General features: G+C 50.4%; 1 protein-coding gene across 1 annotated transcript in view; it reads left to right on the plus strand.

Moving 5' to 3' along the window:
• The first annotated feature begins 223 nt into the window (after positions 1-223).
• Positions 224-17963, plus strand: part of ECEL1 (endothelin converting enzyme like 1) — a 52361-nt gene continuing 34621 nt past the window's right edge. Inside the window, exon 1 of the mRNA XM_033150862.1 lies at positions 224-1009. Coding sequence (XP_033006753.1) covers positions 245-1009 — 765 coding nt within the window. The 5' untranslated portion in view covers positions 224-244. The remainder of the gene's footprint in view (positions 1010-17963) is intronic.

The following is a 17963-nucleotide window of genomic DNA, read 5'->3' on the forward strand; positions in this document are numbered from 1 at the left end:
GGAATCTGCCGGCCGCAGCGCCATCATGGCCACCCCGTGACCTCTGTGCCCCTGTCCCTAGCCAGCCCGCCAAGCTCTCCTCTGGCCCGCCAGCGGAGGCGGTTTTGGGGTAGCGCAACTGTTTTGGCTGCACCGGGCACCGCAACCATGCTGTAGAAGGAAGCACGAGAGGCGGGGGTGCCGGGTTTTAGCACCGCACAGGGAGCCCCTTAACTCGGAGAGCCCAACATCCACCGCCGCGAAGATGGAGAAGACGTACTCTCTGACGGCGCACTACGATGAGTTCCAGGAGGTGAGGTACGTCAGCAAGTACAGCAGCAGCGGCACCCTGCCCAACGGGTTCAACCTTCAGCTGGGCGCACCAGTGCCCAAGAAGCCTCGCTGCGGACTTCCCCGCTGGAGCCGCCGCGAGATCTGCCTCCTCTCCGGCCTAGTCTTCGCGGCGGGGCTCTGCGTCATCCTCGGCTGCATCCTGGTTTTGAAATACGTGGCCCTCGAATACGACGCCTACTGCCTCAAGGGCTGCCAGGAGCGCAAGGCCCTGGTCAAGGTGTCCCGCTTCGTGGCCGGCAACATCGACCACACCATCGACCCCTGCAAGGACTTCTACTCCTTCGCCTGCGGCGGCTGGCTGCGGCGGCACGCCATCCCCGAGGACAAGCTCATCTACGGCATCATCGCCGCCATCGGCGAGCAGAACGAGGAGAAGCTGCGGCTCCTGCTGTTGAGGCCCATCCGGAAGCCCTACCAGGCCTCGGCCGAGCGGAAGGTCAAGGAATTCTTCCGCTCCTGCCTGGACATGGCTGAGATCGACCAGCAGGGTGCCCGGCCCATGCTGGAAGTCCTCGAAGATTGCGGCGGCTGGGACATGGCCGCCGCCACGGCCAGGCAGGCGCGATGGGACTTCAACGAGCTCCTGTACAAGACTCAGGGGGTCTATAGCACGGCCGTCTTCTTCTCCCTCACGGTCAACTTGGACGACAAGAACTCCTCGCGCTACGTTATCCGGGTAAGTCGGACCCCGCTGTTGGTGGGAAATGAGATTGAGCAGGGGCAGACTTGGGTCGTCTTTGGTATCCTGGCCCCCTCAGCGAGGCCAACATTTGGTGCCCCCAAATGGATCTTCTGAATGTGGTGCCCCCTTGGCTTAGCGGCCTGTGCAGGGGGATGGCCCTAAATTCAACACTGAGTTGAACCTTTTGGTCTAAGCTGGATCATAGAATAATAGAACTGCAGAGTTGGAAAGGACCACGAGGGTCATCTAGTCCAACCCCCTGCAATGCAGGAATCTTTTGCCCAACGTGGGGCTCGAACCCATGACCCTGAGATTAAGAGTCTCATGCTCAACCAACTGAGCTGTCGTCACACAGGAGGGGCCACGGGGTGCTGTTTTGTACCAGAATTGGACCGCTTGGTCCTTCTGTCTCAGTATTGTTCCAGGGTGTGCCTGGAGCCATTTACATGTGTGGCTTTGTCGACCCCTAGTGGCTGACTCTTGTTCACGGCCTCTGATCGGATGCATGTGTGGTACATGTTTTCATGTGGGCTTGTTCCTTTTGCAACCTCACATGTGTCCCCCTGCCGCTGCCTTTGTGTGTGCATTGCTGGACACTTTTGCTGCGAGAGGTGCGCAAGTGTACTTTTGGGATTCATTGCTATTCTTTCATCCGCTTCGTAGCCGCGCATTTCCCGTGGAAGCATCAGTTCACAGGGTGGAGGGTGGGGAGGGGGACTCCGGCGCATAATTCAACGATTATTATATGCACTTACAGCCATATTGCACCTCATCTTCCAAGAGTTAACAAAAGGAAAGACGTCCCTTTCATAGTGTTCATTATCCGCTCCCTCTGTCATACATATTCAGCGAGGCTGAAGTCAGACAATCGTTTCTGAGGCAGCCAAAAGTGGCTTGCGAGAGGATGCGCTTCCCTTGGCAAGGCACACCCACACACCAATTTCTTTTGCCCCGCTCTCAGCTCTAGACAAATAGGTTTCTGCAGCAATACAGACACCTTGCTAAGCCTGTTGAGCATGGGAGAGACTGGGATAAAGTTGCTACAGGAAGAATTCCGTGCTACCTTGTGGAAGGAGTGTACCTTCATGGTAGTACATCTGCTCGGAGTGCAGAAGGCCCCAGGTTCAATCTCTAGGTAAGGTTGGGTTGAACGTCTTCCTGCCCGAAACCCTGAAAACTTTGACAGCTGCTGCCAGTCATTGTAGATGAACCAGTGGACTGACTCAGTATAGTAAGGCAGCTTCCGATGTCTGTACGAAAAAGGAACAACAACAAAAAGCCTGCCTTCAGCTTCAGGGTTGTCATATTCCTGCTTTGCAGGGGGTTGGACTAGATGACTCTTGGGGTCCCTTCCAATGCTACAGTTCTATGGTTCTGTACCAGCAATTCCCCAAATTTTGTAGTGTTCAGGTACAGGCAGTTTGTGCCATTTGGCAACCGATGGTTGTTCTAGTCATTAAGTGATACTAAACTGTCCACACCTCCTCATGAAACCAAGTAAGAGATTTATAGAAGCACATGGATTTGATTTCAGGTGACACTCCCTCCCCCAGACCCTTTGTCTTACAGCACCTGATGTGTGCTCTTGTTATCATTTCAATTTATCTCCTGTCCTTCTTCCCAAAGCAATTCAGGGTGGCAAATGAGCAATGCATGCACTGCAATCATGATGCAAAACTCTTATCTCTCAGCCTTTGTTCCAAAAGCCCGTGGAAAGGGAATCATGCAAGCGACCTTGCAGGGCTGTTGTGAAAACGAAGCAGGCATAGAACTGTAGAGTTGGAAGGGACCCTGAGGGTCATCTAGTCCAACCCCCTGAAATGCAGGACGCTTTTGCCTACCACGAACCCACAGCCCTGAGATTAAGGGACCCCCCCCCCCAAGGCTCACATGGCTAAATCCTTGTGCATATATATATATATATATATATATATATATATACCGTATATACTCGAGTATAAGTCGACCCAAATATAAGCCGAGGCACCTAATTTCCCTACAAAAATGTGGGAAAGCTTATTGACTCAAGTATAAGCCGGTTCACCTTTGCCACTGTAGAGGAGGAGGAAGGAGCAGCCCAAAGGGCTGCTTTGGGCTGCTCCTTCCTCTTCCTCCTTTGCTGCTGTGGAGCTCACCCCGTCGCAGGGTTTCGAACCGCCATTCTTCTGATCAGCAAGCCCTAGGGCTCTGTGGTTTAACTCACAGTGCAATGTTCCCTTGTGTTATACAGAGAAGGCTGGGATCCTGTCCTGTTTAAGCAGGAGCCAGAGAAAGTGAGCACCTGTGGGGTTTTAATACTTCCTTAACTGATAGGCTTTCTGCCTTCTGGGGTCTAAAGTTTGCATTTATGTGAGCAGTTCAGGAATGGAACAAGCTGCCTGGGGAGAGTAAAGAACCGCCGTTCTTGTACACTTCTTAAGGAATGGTTGACTTGAGTATAAGCCGAGGGCAGCTTTTAAAGCACAAAAAGTGTGCTGAAAAACTAGGCTTATACTCAAGTATATATGGTATATGTAATTTAGATGCCACCTGCTGCTGCACAAGCCACTGGTCAGTTTGTAGCGGACGAATGGTATTCAAAAATCCATGAAATTATGCAGTCCTGAAACACATTTAATAAATCACAAAAGGGCAGTTCCTAATAGTGGCAGTGGCCATCAGGTCTCTCCTCCTCCTCCAAGCGCATGCCAAAACAGATGTATCAGAACCAGTTGGCTAAAACTATAAAGAGGTGGGGTCAGAGGCACCTCAGTTCCACTTATGAGGAGCCACTACTGAAAAGACCCTTTCCTAGGCTCACAGCACCCGTGTTCTTCATCCAGGCTAGGCACCCCCAAGGCCTCATCTGCTGATCTTGGGGTGCAGGCAGGTCAGTATGAGTCACAGGCCACCAGCACAGAGCTCGCCTGCCATTGGTTCCCCATCTATCAACGTGGTACATTCATAGAAGAAGAACATCAAGATGCATGTACGGCAATCACGTAAAGCTCTTGGGATGCAGTTTGTGTGTGTGTGTGTGTGTGTGTGTGTTGTGTGATGCATGTCTTGTCCTTCAGACTCGACAAAATTACCTGCATGGGGACAGAGGTGAAATTCAGTTCCTATCCCCTTTTGAAGCAAATCCACTTCATCCTTACACCATCGAGCTGCAGCTCAGCCATCCTTCAAATTCCGCACTTCTGTCCAAATTTTGTCATGCAGTTCTCCAAGCAAATAATATGCACAAAGCTATACATATTAGGGGAATGTGGTGGTTTTTGTTGTTGTTGTTGTTGTTTAAAAAATGCATACATTTGCAGAAGTAACATTCAAAAATGCTTTTATATTAATGAAGATTGCTTACAAAAAAAATTGCATATGTTGGACAAATTGCACAGAAAAAGGTAATACACTAAAATGCTGACATTTTTCTGCGAGGGCTTCAATAAAGTAAAATATAATGTAAAATCCAGAAAAGTGGGGAACTGGACTTTTAAGCTTGGAAAAATGAGAAATGAGTCGAAACAAAAAATGGACCGCCCCTTTTGGGTTAAGGGCATATTTGCACTGGAAACATATGTGTACTGTCTGTGTACTTAGCTCAAAACAGTTACCTCTGCCCATGTTTAAATTAACCTCACATCAACGAACTGTTTGCATGAATTCAGGCAACCAGCTCTTTCTCTCCTAAATGTGCAATAACTTTGGTGGGGGGAGCCTAGTGGAACGGAGAGCCGGGGTGCATCAGAACGGGGGGGGGGCGCCTCCTGCTCCCAGTCCATCTCTGAAAGATGGGACGGATTCTGCATTGCCGCCATCTTGCAGTGGGATGAGGTGGGCAAGGCTCTGGTCAAACGTAGTTTGTGGGGTTCACCCCAGGGGCGCTTGTGCAGGAGAAGCTCTGCGTAGGCGAGCCTTATCTTATTCCTTGACCAGATGGCAAGAGAAACAAGGGTGGGGCGGATGCGGTTCTCTGCATTGCAACTTCCACCAGCAGTTGTCCATGCTGATGGCTAGGAGTTCTCCGGCCAGGCTGTCCCTCCATGGCCAGAGGCAGAATGTGCCTCTGAATACCAGCTGCCGGGAAACACAGGTGGAGAGAGGACTGGCGTGCTCAGGTCTTGCTTGCAGGCAACCTGGGACGTCTGGTTGGCCACTGGAAGAAGAAGAAGAAGAAGAAGAAGAAGAAGAAGAAGAAGAAGAAGAAGAAGAAGAAGAAGAAGAAGTAGTTTGGATTTGATATCCCGCTTTATCACTACCCAAAGGAGTCTCAAAGCAGCTAACATTCTCCTTTCCCTTCCTCCCCCACAACAAACACTCTGTGAGGTGAGTGGGGCTGAGAAACTTCAGAGAGGTGTGACTAGCCCAAGGTCACCCAGCAGCTGCATGTGGAGGAGCGGAGACGCGAACCCGGTTCACCAGATTATGAGTCTACCGCTCTTAACCACTACACCACACTGGCTCTACATTTCGGGAGTGTATCAGTTTAGAAAAGAAGCAAGGAAGCAGGGGTGTGATAGAGCTCCGTAAATACTTATGCCCGGCATGGGGCAAGTGGAGACAGAGATGGTTTCTCCCCCCTAATACAAGAACTCTGGAATGTCCAGTGAACCTGAACAGTGGAAGGCAAAAGGGAATAACTTCTTTAGCACAGCGCAAAGTTAAACGATGGAATGAACTTCTACAAGACACAAGGATGACAACCACCAACTCGGGTGGCTTTTAACGGGGATTGGACAAATTAATGGAGGGTCATAATGCCACCAGAGGCTATGAGGCATGATGACTATGTTCTCCCTCCACTCTGGGAACCGCAAGTGCAAAGAGTGGGCTGTTACATTCTGGTCCTGCTTGTAGGCTTCCCATGGAGGCCTCAGCTTGGCCACTGTGAGAACAGGATACTGGACTAGATGGGACACTGGTCTGATCCAGCAGCCAAGCTCTTTTTTAGGTTCTAATGAGCTGGACTCCAACAGCAGCCGGAGGGTCCCATCTTAGGCCAGCAAACTTATTAGAATCAAATTAGGGAGGCTTTTAATGTTTAATAGATTATTGCATTTGAGTGTTCTGTTGGAAGCCACTGAACACTCAAATTGATATTATTATTATCAAATGAAATCATAGAAGAGTTGGAAGGGGTCACAGGGACCGTCTCACCCAACCCCCTACAATGCGGGAATCCTTTTGCCCAACGTGGGGCTCGAACCCACCACCCTCTCCTCTTTCCTCTCCATCAGTACCCGATTTTTTAACTGGATAAGCCAGCAGCTGAAGTAATTCTCCCATCCCTAGACCAGTAGTGGACAGCCACTGGCCTGGGGGCCAGTTAGGTCCACCAATATCCTCCCCATCTGGCTCACAGGGCTGTTCTGGCTGAACCACGCTCACTTGCCCTACACCTGGTGGCCCTTATGAGGTCAGGTGTGGGACAGGTAAAGTTGCGGCTGGACCAAAAAAGGGGTTTTGCAGGTGTTGCAAATGCAACAGAGTGAGAGAGCAGAGAGCAGTCCTGGGGCTTTGAAGGCCCGATGACCAGCTGATTGTTCACAGTTCCAAAGCACGACCCAATGGATGGGGTGGAAACAGGTCACCTGACACCATCGTGATGTCAGGTGATGGGCAAGTGGGCGGCTTCATCCAACCCATCAAATGTGGCTAGCAGGAGGAAAGTGGCTGCAGTCTGCCCCACAGCTACTGCCCTGTACAGATGGATGGAAGATTATGCAATTGGCTTTGACTGCAGAGAAGACAAGTGAGTGGGTCAGCCAATATGGACGGAAAACCAGAGGGTGACATTTATTCGGTAGTCTTTCACTCTGGTAAGAAAGAAGTTGCTTTGTGTACATGCCACTCTTTCCCTGGGAAGGAGATGGCCAAAGTTTTCCCACCAATTATTGAAGATTTGGAGGGAATTTGCCATTGTGCTATTGTGATTAATCACTGCAAGTATTTCTGCTTGCCGGACAGAACCATTTCCATTCTTCTCCCCATTGCACTGTTCTTGGGGCACAGGAGCCAGCTCCTAAGGGCCAAGGTCCCTTCGCCCCCATAAAATATTTGAGGGGACCGGGGACCCCAAAGTTGATGGGCATTGCCATTTAAATGGTGTGCGTACGCACCCTATCTTGTGATCAATTATGTGGGGCAGAGCTTACCTGCCCCCCCATATTTTATTCACATTGGCACCCATCTTGGGGGGTTTCTTCCAGCCCTCCAGAGCAGAATGGAGGGAGGGTTCTGTTTTTTTTTTTTTTAAAGTCTGTCAATCGGTTCAAATGATTATTACATCATCTTGAGCCCCTGGTAGTATTGTGAGGCCATATTGTCAGGAAGACAGGATATGCCTCCCCACCCACCTCCAAAATTCACATTCGCAGCCGTAATCAAGAAATCACCTTACAGTATCTACCGCAGGAGAAAACTCGACTTCAAGAAAAGGAGGTTTCAGATTTGTAATTAATGCATCACAATCAGCGGCTGGGTCGATGCTTTCCCGCGGCAATTAGCGACGTGTATTTGCAAATGAGGAACCTGACTTTGGGTTGCTTTCCAGGCGGAACGGCAAATCTGAGTAAGCCATCAGTTAATTGGGAGGCGAGTTTGCAACTCAGAAACTCCTTGTCTTTCTTTGACTGCGGCCCAGACTGCTGTATTTCTATGCAGATGCGTTTTGCCATTTGCCATTGATGAAATAATAGTGAATTAGTGCCGGATTTGTACTAGGCTGTCCGCAACACAACATTCTGCTTTAGTAGTTGTTCTGCAATGCTTCCCCCAGTGTTTCCGTATTGTTGTGTCTTGGTTGCGGGGCACTCTTGTGCTACAGAGCAATAAGAGCGTGCCGACGAAGAAGAGTTTGGATTTGATATCCCGCTTTATCACTACCCTAAGGAGTCACTGTGGGAGGCAGGGGAAGACAGGAGTGCCTGGCGTGCTCTGGTCCGTAGGGTCACGAAGAGTCGGACACGACTAAACAACAACAACAAGGAGTCTCAAAGCGGCTCACATTCTCCTTTCCCTTCCTCCCCCCCAACAAACACTCTGTGAGGTGAGTGAGGCTGAGAGACTTCAGAGAAGTGTGACTAGCCCAAGGTCACCCAGCAGCTGCATGTGGAGGAGCAGGGAATTGAACCCGGTTCCCCAGATTACGAGTAATAATAATAATAATTTATTATTTATACGCCGCCCATCTGACTGGGTTTCCCCAGCCACTCTGGGCAGCTTCCAACAGAACATTAAAATGCAATAATCTATTAAACATTCCTTCCAGTAGCACCTTAGAGACCAACTAAGTTTGTTCTTGGTATGAGCTTTCGTGTGCATGCACACGAAAGCTCATACCAAGAACAAACTTAGTTGGTCTCTAAGGTGCTACTGGAAGGAATTTTTTATTTTGTTTTGACTATGGCAGACCAACACAGCTACCTACCTGTAACTGGAACTATTAAACATTAAAAGCTTCCCTAAACAGGGCTGCCTTCAGATGTCTTCTAAAAGTCTGGTAGTTGTTTTTCTCTTTGACATCCGGTGGGAGGGCGTTCCACAGGGCGGGTGCCACTACCGAGAAGGCCCTCTGCCTGGTTCCCTGTAACTTGGCTTCTTGCAGTGAGGGAACTGCCAGAAGGCCCTCAGCACTGGACCTCAGTGTCCCGGCAGAACGATGGGGGTGGAGACGCTCCTTCAGGTATACTGGACCGAGGCCATTTAGGGCTTTAAAGGTCAGCACCAACACTTTGAATTGAGTCCACTGCTCTTAACCACTACACCACACTGGCTCTCAAGCACACTCTGCAATGTTTGTGGTGAGGAGGATCACAGGGTTTCAGCAGGAATTTGCAGGGCATGCAGTGGCTGGAAAGGAAGCAGAGTGTCTGTCCTTGAACATCTGCAGGTTTGAACAGTATTGAGAGTTCAAACCAATTGCATATAAAGGGCTTTCTTCCATCCTGGGGCCAAATCATCATGGATGCACAATAAGGAGGACGTCTGAAGAGGCCCAACAGCCCCCTCAATCCAGAAAGAGTTATGGCACATTTCTTGCATTTTAACTGTAGGGCTTCAACCTGGGGGCTTTCTACAGGTGGAGTGCTTGCTCTGCTACCAGCTCTTTGATCCCCTCTCACAGCTTTTGTAGATTTTAAAAAAAGTTTTTGGAAGATGAGATGTGCTAGTAGAAGTCGATGGGCATTGGAAGATTGTTGTTGTTCAGTCATTCAGTCGTGTCCGACTCTTTGTGACCCCATGGACCAGAGCACGCCAGGCACGCCTATCCTTCACTGCCTCTCGCAGTTTGGCCAAACTCATGTTAGTAGCTTCGAGAACACTGTCCAACCATCTCATCCTCTGTCGTCCCCTTCTCCTTATGCCCTCCATCTTTCCCAACATCAGGGTCTTTTCTAGGGAGTCTTCTCTTCTCATGAGGTGGCCAAAGTACTGGAGCCTCAACTTCAGGATCTGCCCTTCCAGTGAGCACTCAGGGCTGATTTCTTTAAGAATGGATAGGTTTGGTCTTCTTGCAGTCCATGGGACTCTCAAGAGTCTCCTCCAGCACCATAATTCAAAAGCATCAATTCTTTGGCGATCAGTCTTCTTTATGGTCCAGCTCTCACTTCCGTACATTACTACTGGGAAAACCATAGCTTTAACTATATGGACCTTTGTCGGCAAGGTGATGTCTTTGCTTTTTAAGATGCTGTCTAGGTTTGTCATTGCTTTCCTCCCAAGAAGCAGGCATCTTCTAATTTCGTGACTGCTGTCACCATCTGCAGTGATCATGGAACCCAAGAAAGTGAAAAGTGAAACCATGATAGTTGGAAGATTCAGGACAGATAAAAGAAAGGAGCTTTTCACACAGTGCCAGTGTTACACTGTGGAACTCACACCCACAGGAAGCAGGGACAGGACACTTTTGCAGGAGCAGGAGCACTTTTGGCTCACCACCCGAGGCAAAACAGGAAGGTGCTATCCTGCCCCTGCCAAAGCCTCTCTTAACCTGGGTCATTGGCAAACCAGCCCTGTACTATTTTGCCTGTGTTCTCTTATTGCCTGTCATTTTCCCAGTGGGGCGTATGAGCTTTTAAAAGCTCTGCAACGGGCGAGTTATAGGGAGGTGGGTAGGAAATGGGTTGCGGCTAGAAAGCTGCCGACCAGGACCACGTCCTGCAGAACGTGTGCCCATCGTTTCTCTTGCCTCTGAAGCTCCCCGAGGAAAAGGCCTTGGAGCCAGAACCAGGAGGAAAGGGAGTGCGTGTTCAAAAAAGCGAAATAAACAAAACGAACAATTTCAACGCCTGGCTAACGAAGGCTGCGCTAATCGATAGCTCGGAAAGGCCAAGAACGTAGGCATGGTGGCCAGGGAGCTCCTCTTCTGCCAGCGCCTCTCCTCCAAACGCCCCCCCCAAAAAGAACCGAGCTGGTTTTCAAGTGCAAAGGTGGTGTGCAATGCAGAGAGCACAAATTTAATGCACAGTTTGTTCCATTACCCAGGCAATTTGTCCCCCTGGTGAAGTGGCTGGCATATTTCTTTATTTATTTGTGCGTGTGTGTGCGTGTTGACATTTGCCACACAGACAAGGAGGCTGCCGTCTGGCCTTCCGGCCTGTTGCCCAAGCACGGCTTAGCGAGGAAAATGAGGGAGCCCCAGCCAGCTCTCTCACCAGCCGCCAGCACTAACAACTGCCTGCTCGGGACCGCTAGGTGTGCGGCGCCAGGGCCCTCATTTGCATGGCGGAGGCGCTTCTTTTATGCCCAAATTAACGGGGCTTCGGCGGGGGGGGGGGACTTCGCCAGGCAATTTCCCTCCCCGTAATTGCAGTGTTTAGCAAAAGCAGCGCACCAGGCAATTTTCCAGACTAGCGGTGGATTCGCAAAGGCAGGAGGAGGAGGAGGAGGAGGAGGAGGAGGAGAGGGAGGGTGCCTCCATGTATGTGTTCAGGAGGACAGCAACAGAAGGACTCTCCTGATGCAGGGGGGGCTGTTGCTCAGTGGGTAGAGCACTTGCCTTGCACGCAGAAGGTCCCCGGGGGTTCAGTTCCCAGGGGCAATCTCTGGACAGGACTGGGGAAAAGAGTCCCTGGAGAGTTGCTGCCTGTCAGTGTAAACAATATGGAGGTATAGAATCATAGAACTGTAGATTCAAAAATGTAATCTAACAGCCTGCCCCCCCCAATGCAGGAATCGCAGCTAAAGCATCCCTGACAGATGGTCATCCAATCTCCGCTTAAAAATCTCCAAGGAAGGAGAGTCCATCACCACCGAAGGGAGTCGGTCCCACTCTTGAACGGCCCTTGCTATCTGAAAGTTGTCCCTGATGTTTAGTCTGAAGGCTGTGACCAGGAGACTTGGGTGCGAACAGTGGCGTGGGAAGCCTCTCGGGCACCTGGAGCGGCAAACATGCCGTGCACCCAGGGGCGGGGCGTCGCTACATAACACGCATGCACAGCGTCGCTATGTACGGCGCATGCGTGGCACGTAGCGACGGCGCACGTGCGCTGTACGTAGCGTGGTGCCGGCGCCGCCGCTCCAGCTGCAGCCGCAAGTAGAGGATCCTGGCACCGGCCGTATGGTGCTGGAGTGGTGCCGCCGGCAAACCGCATGACTTGTCCCCCCCGGAGACGTGGCATCGGGAGCGCACCGCTCCCCTGGCCCCCCCCCCGTTGCCATGCCACTGGGTGTGAATGACCGTTCTGCTTCATCCCAGGTGCTCACTGTGAATGGGCAGCTACTTCAAGCAGCACTCCTACCACCATGTCCTCCCTCCTAAGGGTGCTTCACCTGTACGCCTGGCTTGGGCCGGGCAGCGGTCTTCAAACCAAAGTTTGTCCTCGGTAACACAGGGCCCCTCTGCCTGGACGCACGTAGAACTTGATTTCAGCAAGGCCTTTGACAAGGTGCCCCATGATATTCTTGTAAAGAAGCTGGTAAAATGTGGGCTAGACAATGCTACCATTCAATGGATTTGTAACTGGGTGACTGACCGAACCCAAAAGGTGCTCATCAATGGCTCCTCTTCATCCTGGAGAGAAGTGACTAGTGGGGTGCCACAGGGTTCTGTCTTGGGCCCAGTCTTATTCAATATCAATGACTTGGATGATGGGCTTGAGGGCATCCTGATCAAGTTTGCAGATGACACCAAATTAGGAGGGGTGGCTAATACCCCAGAGGACAGGATCACACTTCAAAATGACCTTAACAGATTAGAGAACTGGGCCAAAGCAAACAATTTGAATTTTAACAGGGAGAAATGTAAAGTACTACACTTGGGCAAAAAAAATGAAAGGCACAAATACAGGATGGGTGACACCTGGCTTGAGAGCAGTACATGTGAAAAGGGTCTAGGAGTCTTGGTAGACCATAAACTTGACATGAGTCAACAGTGTGATGCAGCAGCTAAAAAAGCCAATGCAATTCTGGGCTGCATCAATAGGAGTATAGCATCTAGATCAAGGGAAGTAATAGTACCACTGTATTCCGGTCAGACCTCACCTGGAATACTGTGTCCAGTTCTGGGCACCACAGTTCAAGAAGGATACTGACAAGCTGGAACGTGTCCAGAGGAGGGCAACCAAAATGGTCAAAGGCCTGGAAATGATGCCTTATGAGGAATGGCTTAGGGAGCTGGGTATGTTTAGCCTGGAGAAGAGAAGGTCAAGGGGTGATATGATAGCCATGTTCAAATATATAAAAGGATGTCATCTAGAGGAGGGAGAAAGGTTGTTTTCTGCTGTTCCGGAGAAGCGGACACGGGGCAATGGATTCAAACTACAAGAAAGAAGATTCCACCTAAACATTAGGAAGAACTTCCTGACAGTAAGAGCTGTTTGGCAGTGGAATTTGCTGCCAAGGAGTGTAGTGGAGTCTCCTTCTTTGGAGGTCTTTAAGCGGAGGCTTGACAGCCATCTGTCAGGAATGCTTTGATGGTGTTTCCTGCTTGGCAGGGGGTTGGACTGGATGGCCCTTGGGGTCTCTTCCAACTCTAGGATTCTATGATTCTAAGATTCTGACTTCCCGGGAGGGGATCGCAAGAGGGAGAATTATTCCGCACCCTCACCCCGTCTGCCAATCTTCTCATGGAAATGGCTCCCTGCCCAAGGCAGTTAACAACCGCTGCCACTCAATTAAGGAGATCTTAAGCCAACGAGTTTTAATTGATTAGACGGCGACATTTGCATGCGACTGCAGCTGTAGTTTTGGAGGGGGACGCTTCCTTTGGTTCCAAACGGGGCAGGCGCGGGTCGCAATGGGCGCCGCTACTCTGGAAGGGGCTTCTCCCACTGTTTGAGACTGGGCAAGGCAGCTTCTCAGATGGAGCCCACGATTAGCACTTCTCGTAAGTACGTGGGTTACTTATTTATTTTAATTAGCCTGCATTACCTGATCAATCAGGAGTTTTGCTGTTGGAGGCACTGTGCCTCTGAATATACCAGTTGCTGGGAAATCGCCACCAACTTTTGCGGCTGTAAAAGAGGATTAGATAAATTCATGGACAGCAATGATCCGTGTTCTGTCTCCGCTGTCAAAGGCATTGGGCCTTTGAGTATCGTTTGCTGGGAATCCCAGGTGCAGAGAGTCACTGTTGAGCTCAGGTCCTGCTTTTGGGCTCCACACAGGGCATCTAGTTGGGCATTGAGAGATGCTGTGCTAGATGGGCCGCTGGCCTGATCCTGCAGGCGCTTCTTACATTCTTATAAGTGCACATCTTCTAAGCTGGCTGAAGCTGCTGGTGGCTGTTGTCAGGCTGGTGAAGGATGCCTTGAACTCAGGAAGTAGCTTGAGCTGCTTGCTAAACCAAAGACAACAGAAAAGGTCTGTTCTACCATCACACAAATCCCCTTTCTTGTCATTTCAACCCACTGTTGGGGTCCTTCCCTAATCCTAAACCAATAATAATAATAATAATAATAAACAATAACAACAATATTTATATCCCACCCATCTGGCTGGGTTTCCCCAGCCACTCTGCGTGGCGTAAAGGGACCCCTGACCATTAGGTCCAGTCACGGACGACACTGGTGTTGCGGCGCTCATCTCGCATTACTGGCCGAGGGAGCCGATGTACAGCTTCTGGGTCATGTGGCCGGCATGACAAAGACGCTTCTGGAGAACCAGAACAGCGCACGGAAACGCCGTTTACCTTCTCACCAGAGTGGTACCTATTTATCTACTTGCACTTTGACGTGCTTTCGAACTGGTAGGTTGGCGGGAGCTGGCACCGAACAACAGGAGCTCACCCAGCCACAGTGCTTTGAACTGCCGACCTTCTGATCGGCAAGCCTTAGGCTCTGTGTTTATAGATATATATACAGTATATATATAAAAAACTGTAAAACATCAGACATTAAAAATTCCCTGATACAGGGCTGCCTTCAAATGTCTTCTAAAAGTAAGGTACTGTAGATGTTTATCTCCTTGCCATCTGATGGGAGGGCGTTCCACAGGGCAGGTGCCACTACCGAGAAGGCCCTCTGCCTGGTTCTCTGTAGTTTCACTTCTCACAGTGAGGGAACTGCCAGAAGGCCCTCGGAACTGGACCTCAGTGTCCGTTCTGGACAATGGGAGTGGAGAAACTGCTTCAGGTATTCTGGTCCAAGACTGTTAAAGGTCAACACTTTGAATTGGGCTCGGAAACGTACTGGGATCCAATGTAGGTCTTTCAGGGCCGGTGTTACATGCCCTCTGCCTTGTGGAACATCTTAGGCAGAAGAAAAGCTAAGGAGTGACCCTATGCAAATCCAGAGTGGTTGGATGGCGTCTTGTACGCCTCCTTCCGGCACCTCCTGCTGCCAAGCTGGTGCCAAACGTCTTGCTCTGCTTTCCTTTGGACCACATCAGGGAGGCCGAGAGGCGGGCCCTGTCCTCTGGGCATCCCAGGACCTCCAGACACACTGCCCAGACTTGCACGACAACACGGGAGGCAGCAGTTACAAGTTGCCGGCCTCTGCAAGCCACAGCAGGCGTTGTGATTCTTCAGGGGGTTTGGCTTCACCTCTGCAGGCACACTCCATTGTCTCTCGAGACAGACAGAGGCCCACAATCTCTCCAGAGGAGTAGCAGCCGCCAAGCTGATGTCCTCCGGATGTTTTGGGGACTACAACTTCCATCATCCCGGACCGCTGTTCATGCTGGATGGGGCTGATGGGAGTTGGAGTCATCTGCAGGGCAACAGGTTCCCCAGTCGCAGAACTGTCCACAACTATCTCTGCACTGCTGCGCTCTGGCACTTCCCAGGTGGGAGGAAGATGGACATGTTTAAGGGATGCACAACATCCTGCCCAGTGGCTTCGGTGGGGCTGTGGCATGCCTGGCCATGGATGAGCAGACATAAGCCCCAAGTGATTGGAAATGTGCATGTGCAAACAGGGAGAGGCTGTGTCCTGGGACAGCTCTGCGCCTGCAGGGTTATTTGCCTGGACTGTTTGCATTAGCGTGCGGGAGGAGAAGCAGAGGGCCGCTTGCCCCAAATGGCCATAAATCCAAAGATTTACGGGGCCGGCAAGTGGGGTTGTTCTTTGCTTCCGCTCCGCGTCCCTTGAGCACGTGTCAACATGTTATACTGCTCCGTGCCACCCAACCAAGGGGGACCGAAATTGGGTTTACAGGAGAGCTGGATTTCTCTTGGATTTATTGCCCATCTCAGGATTTTTAAAACGTTCCTTAAATCACAGCGCTTATGATAAAAGCCTCTGGAGTAGAGCAGCTCAGTGTGTGTGTGAATGCAGGCGTGCATGGGGGCACATGTTGGCCAGCCTACAATTTCACCCATTAAGGGATTTTAAGAGATTGAACCACAGAGCTGTCTAGTTGGAAAAGATCCTGAGGGCCATCTAGTCCAACCCCCTACAATGCAGGTTTTGCAGCTAAGGAATCCCTGACAGATACGGCCATCCAACCTCTGCTTAACAACATCCGATGAGGGACAGTAACTGCCACCTTCCATCCCACTGTCAAGCAGCTCTTAAGCGTTTGATCTGAATCTCCTTTCTTGGAACTTGCATCTATTGGTTCGGGTTTTACCTTCCAGAGCAGGAGAAAGCAAGCTTGCTCCATCTTCCATGAGACAGCCCTTAAGATATTTGAAGATGGCTACCATATCACAGGGGACGTGGGTGGCGCTGTGGGTTAAACCACAAAGCCTACTACCGGTAGAGCTTGCCTATCAGAAGGTCGGCGGTTCGAATCCCCACGACGGGGTGAGCTCCTGTTCCTCGGTCCCTGCTCCTGCCAACCTACCAGTTCGAAAGCACATCAAAAAGTGCAAGTAGATAAATAGGTACCGCTCTGGCGGGAAGGTAAACGGTGTTTCCATGCGCTGCTCTGGTTCGCCAGAAGCAGCTTAGTCATGCTGGCCACATGACCCGGAAGCTGTACACCGGCTCCCTTGGCCAATAAAGTGAAATGAGCACCACAACCCCAGAGTCGTCCACGACTGGACCTAATGGTCAGGGGTCCCTTTACCTTTACCTTACCATATCACAGATTGAGTTGCTGGTCCTGTTCTGCAGGGTGACACTCAATGACCCCACTCTTATGGCTGGTCCATTCAATCCAGAATCCTGTTCCCTGCAGAAGCCAACCAGATGTCTCTGGTTAGAGCAGCCTACCTCAACCAGGTACCAAAGGCTTTGGTCAGAGTGTTAGATAAGGATGGGGATACCCAAGTTCAAATTCTCAGATCACTGGGTGTAATTTTGGGTGTTTCCTTCTCTCCTCAACCTTGTTTTCACTTTTTCCTGTGTTTGCTGCCCTGAACTCCTTGGGGAGGAAGGGTAAAATATAAGTTTAGTAAATGAAAGAATGAAGTAATAAGCTCCTTTGCCTTTAACGGCAGCACAACCCACAGGCATTCAGCGAGGAAGCCGTTCCCTCGCCTGGAGATGAGTGCTGGGGAATCTTCTGCATCCCAGCCTTCTGTTAAATGCACAGGAGCTGGAGCAGTTTTAAAAAGCTGACAATCCAGGAAATAGGCCTGGGCTTTGCAAGAGGTTGGAGCAAATAACTCCAGCTTTAAACAGATTAGGCTTTGCTTGCTTCTCCGTTGCATGCTCCCTATGAGGTGTCACGCGCTGACAGACTGACACAGGCCAAAACTGCCTCTGTCAAGACACCTTTTTTTCCAAATCTCTCCTCCGAAGGCTTTTGAGTGAGCTTCCCGGCTGTCTGGATCCGAGCACCTCTGCAGTCGCACAGCCAGCGAGATCCATCATCGTTGCTGTTAGATGATGGTTTCTCAGCTTTGCTTGAAACGGCATAATAGCCTTATGTCAAGATTAATTGACTCCAATTCACAGGACAGGAAAAAGCAGAGCCCTTTGTTAGAGATGATAATGGACAGACACACGGCTTCGCTGTGTTTCATGGGTTTCTTTTACTGGGCAGGGCATTGATTTGCTTAAGCTGGGAGATGTGACCAACTGTTACAGCCTGACAGTGTGGCATGAGTGTTAAGAGACTGAGCTGTAAATCGGAAGGTTTGAATTCCTGCTTTGAATTCTGCCTCCGGCCTGGACTCCCAAAGGCTTTCATTCCCTCTTCCCCTAATCTGCTATATGATGCTCACCTACCTTATAGGGATGGCGTAAGGAATTCGGCAAGATGAAGTATATTAAAAAAAAAAACTATTGATACATGCAACGCTATGCTGGTTAGGGCTATAGGGAGCTCTAGTCCAGAACAGCTGGTGTGAGCTTCTCCAGGCTGGAGAATCACAGAATTCCCGAGTTGGAAGGGACCCCGAGGATCATCGAGTCCAACCCCCTGCAATGCAGGAAGCTTTCAAAACAAAGTGGGGCCCAATCCCACAACCCTGAGATTAAGAGCCTCGTGCTGTACCAATTGAGCTAAGAAGCCTTCTCTATCTTCCTATATACATAGAAGTGTAAGGCTGTCATCACGCAGGGTCCATTGGAGGATCTGTAGTGCCATGTTACAATCCTGGAATTTGGGGCCGGCAAGGGGACAAGCGAGCCCGGCA

This window comes from Lacerta agilis, chromosome 5 (assembly GCF_009819535.1).
Source record: "Lacerta agilis isolate rLacAgi1 chromosome 5, rLacAgi1.pri, whole genome shotgun sequence".
NCBI lineage: Eukaryota > Metazoa > Chordata > Lepidosauria > Squamata > Lacertidae > Lacerta > Lacerta agilis.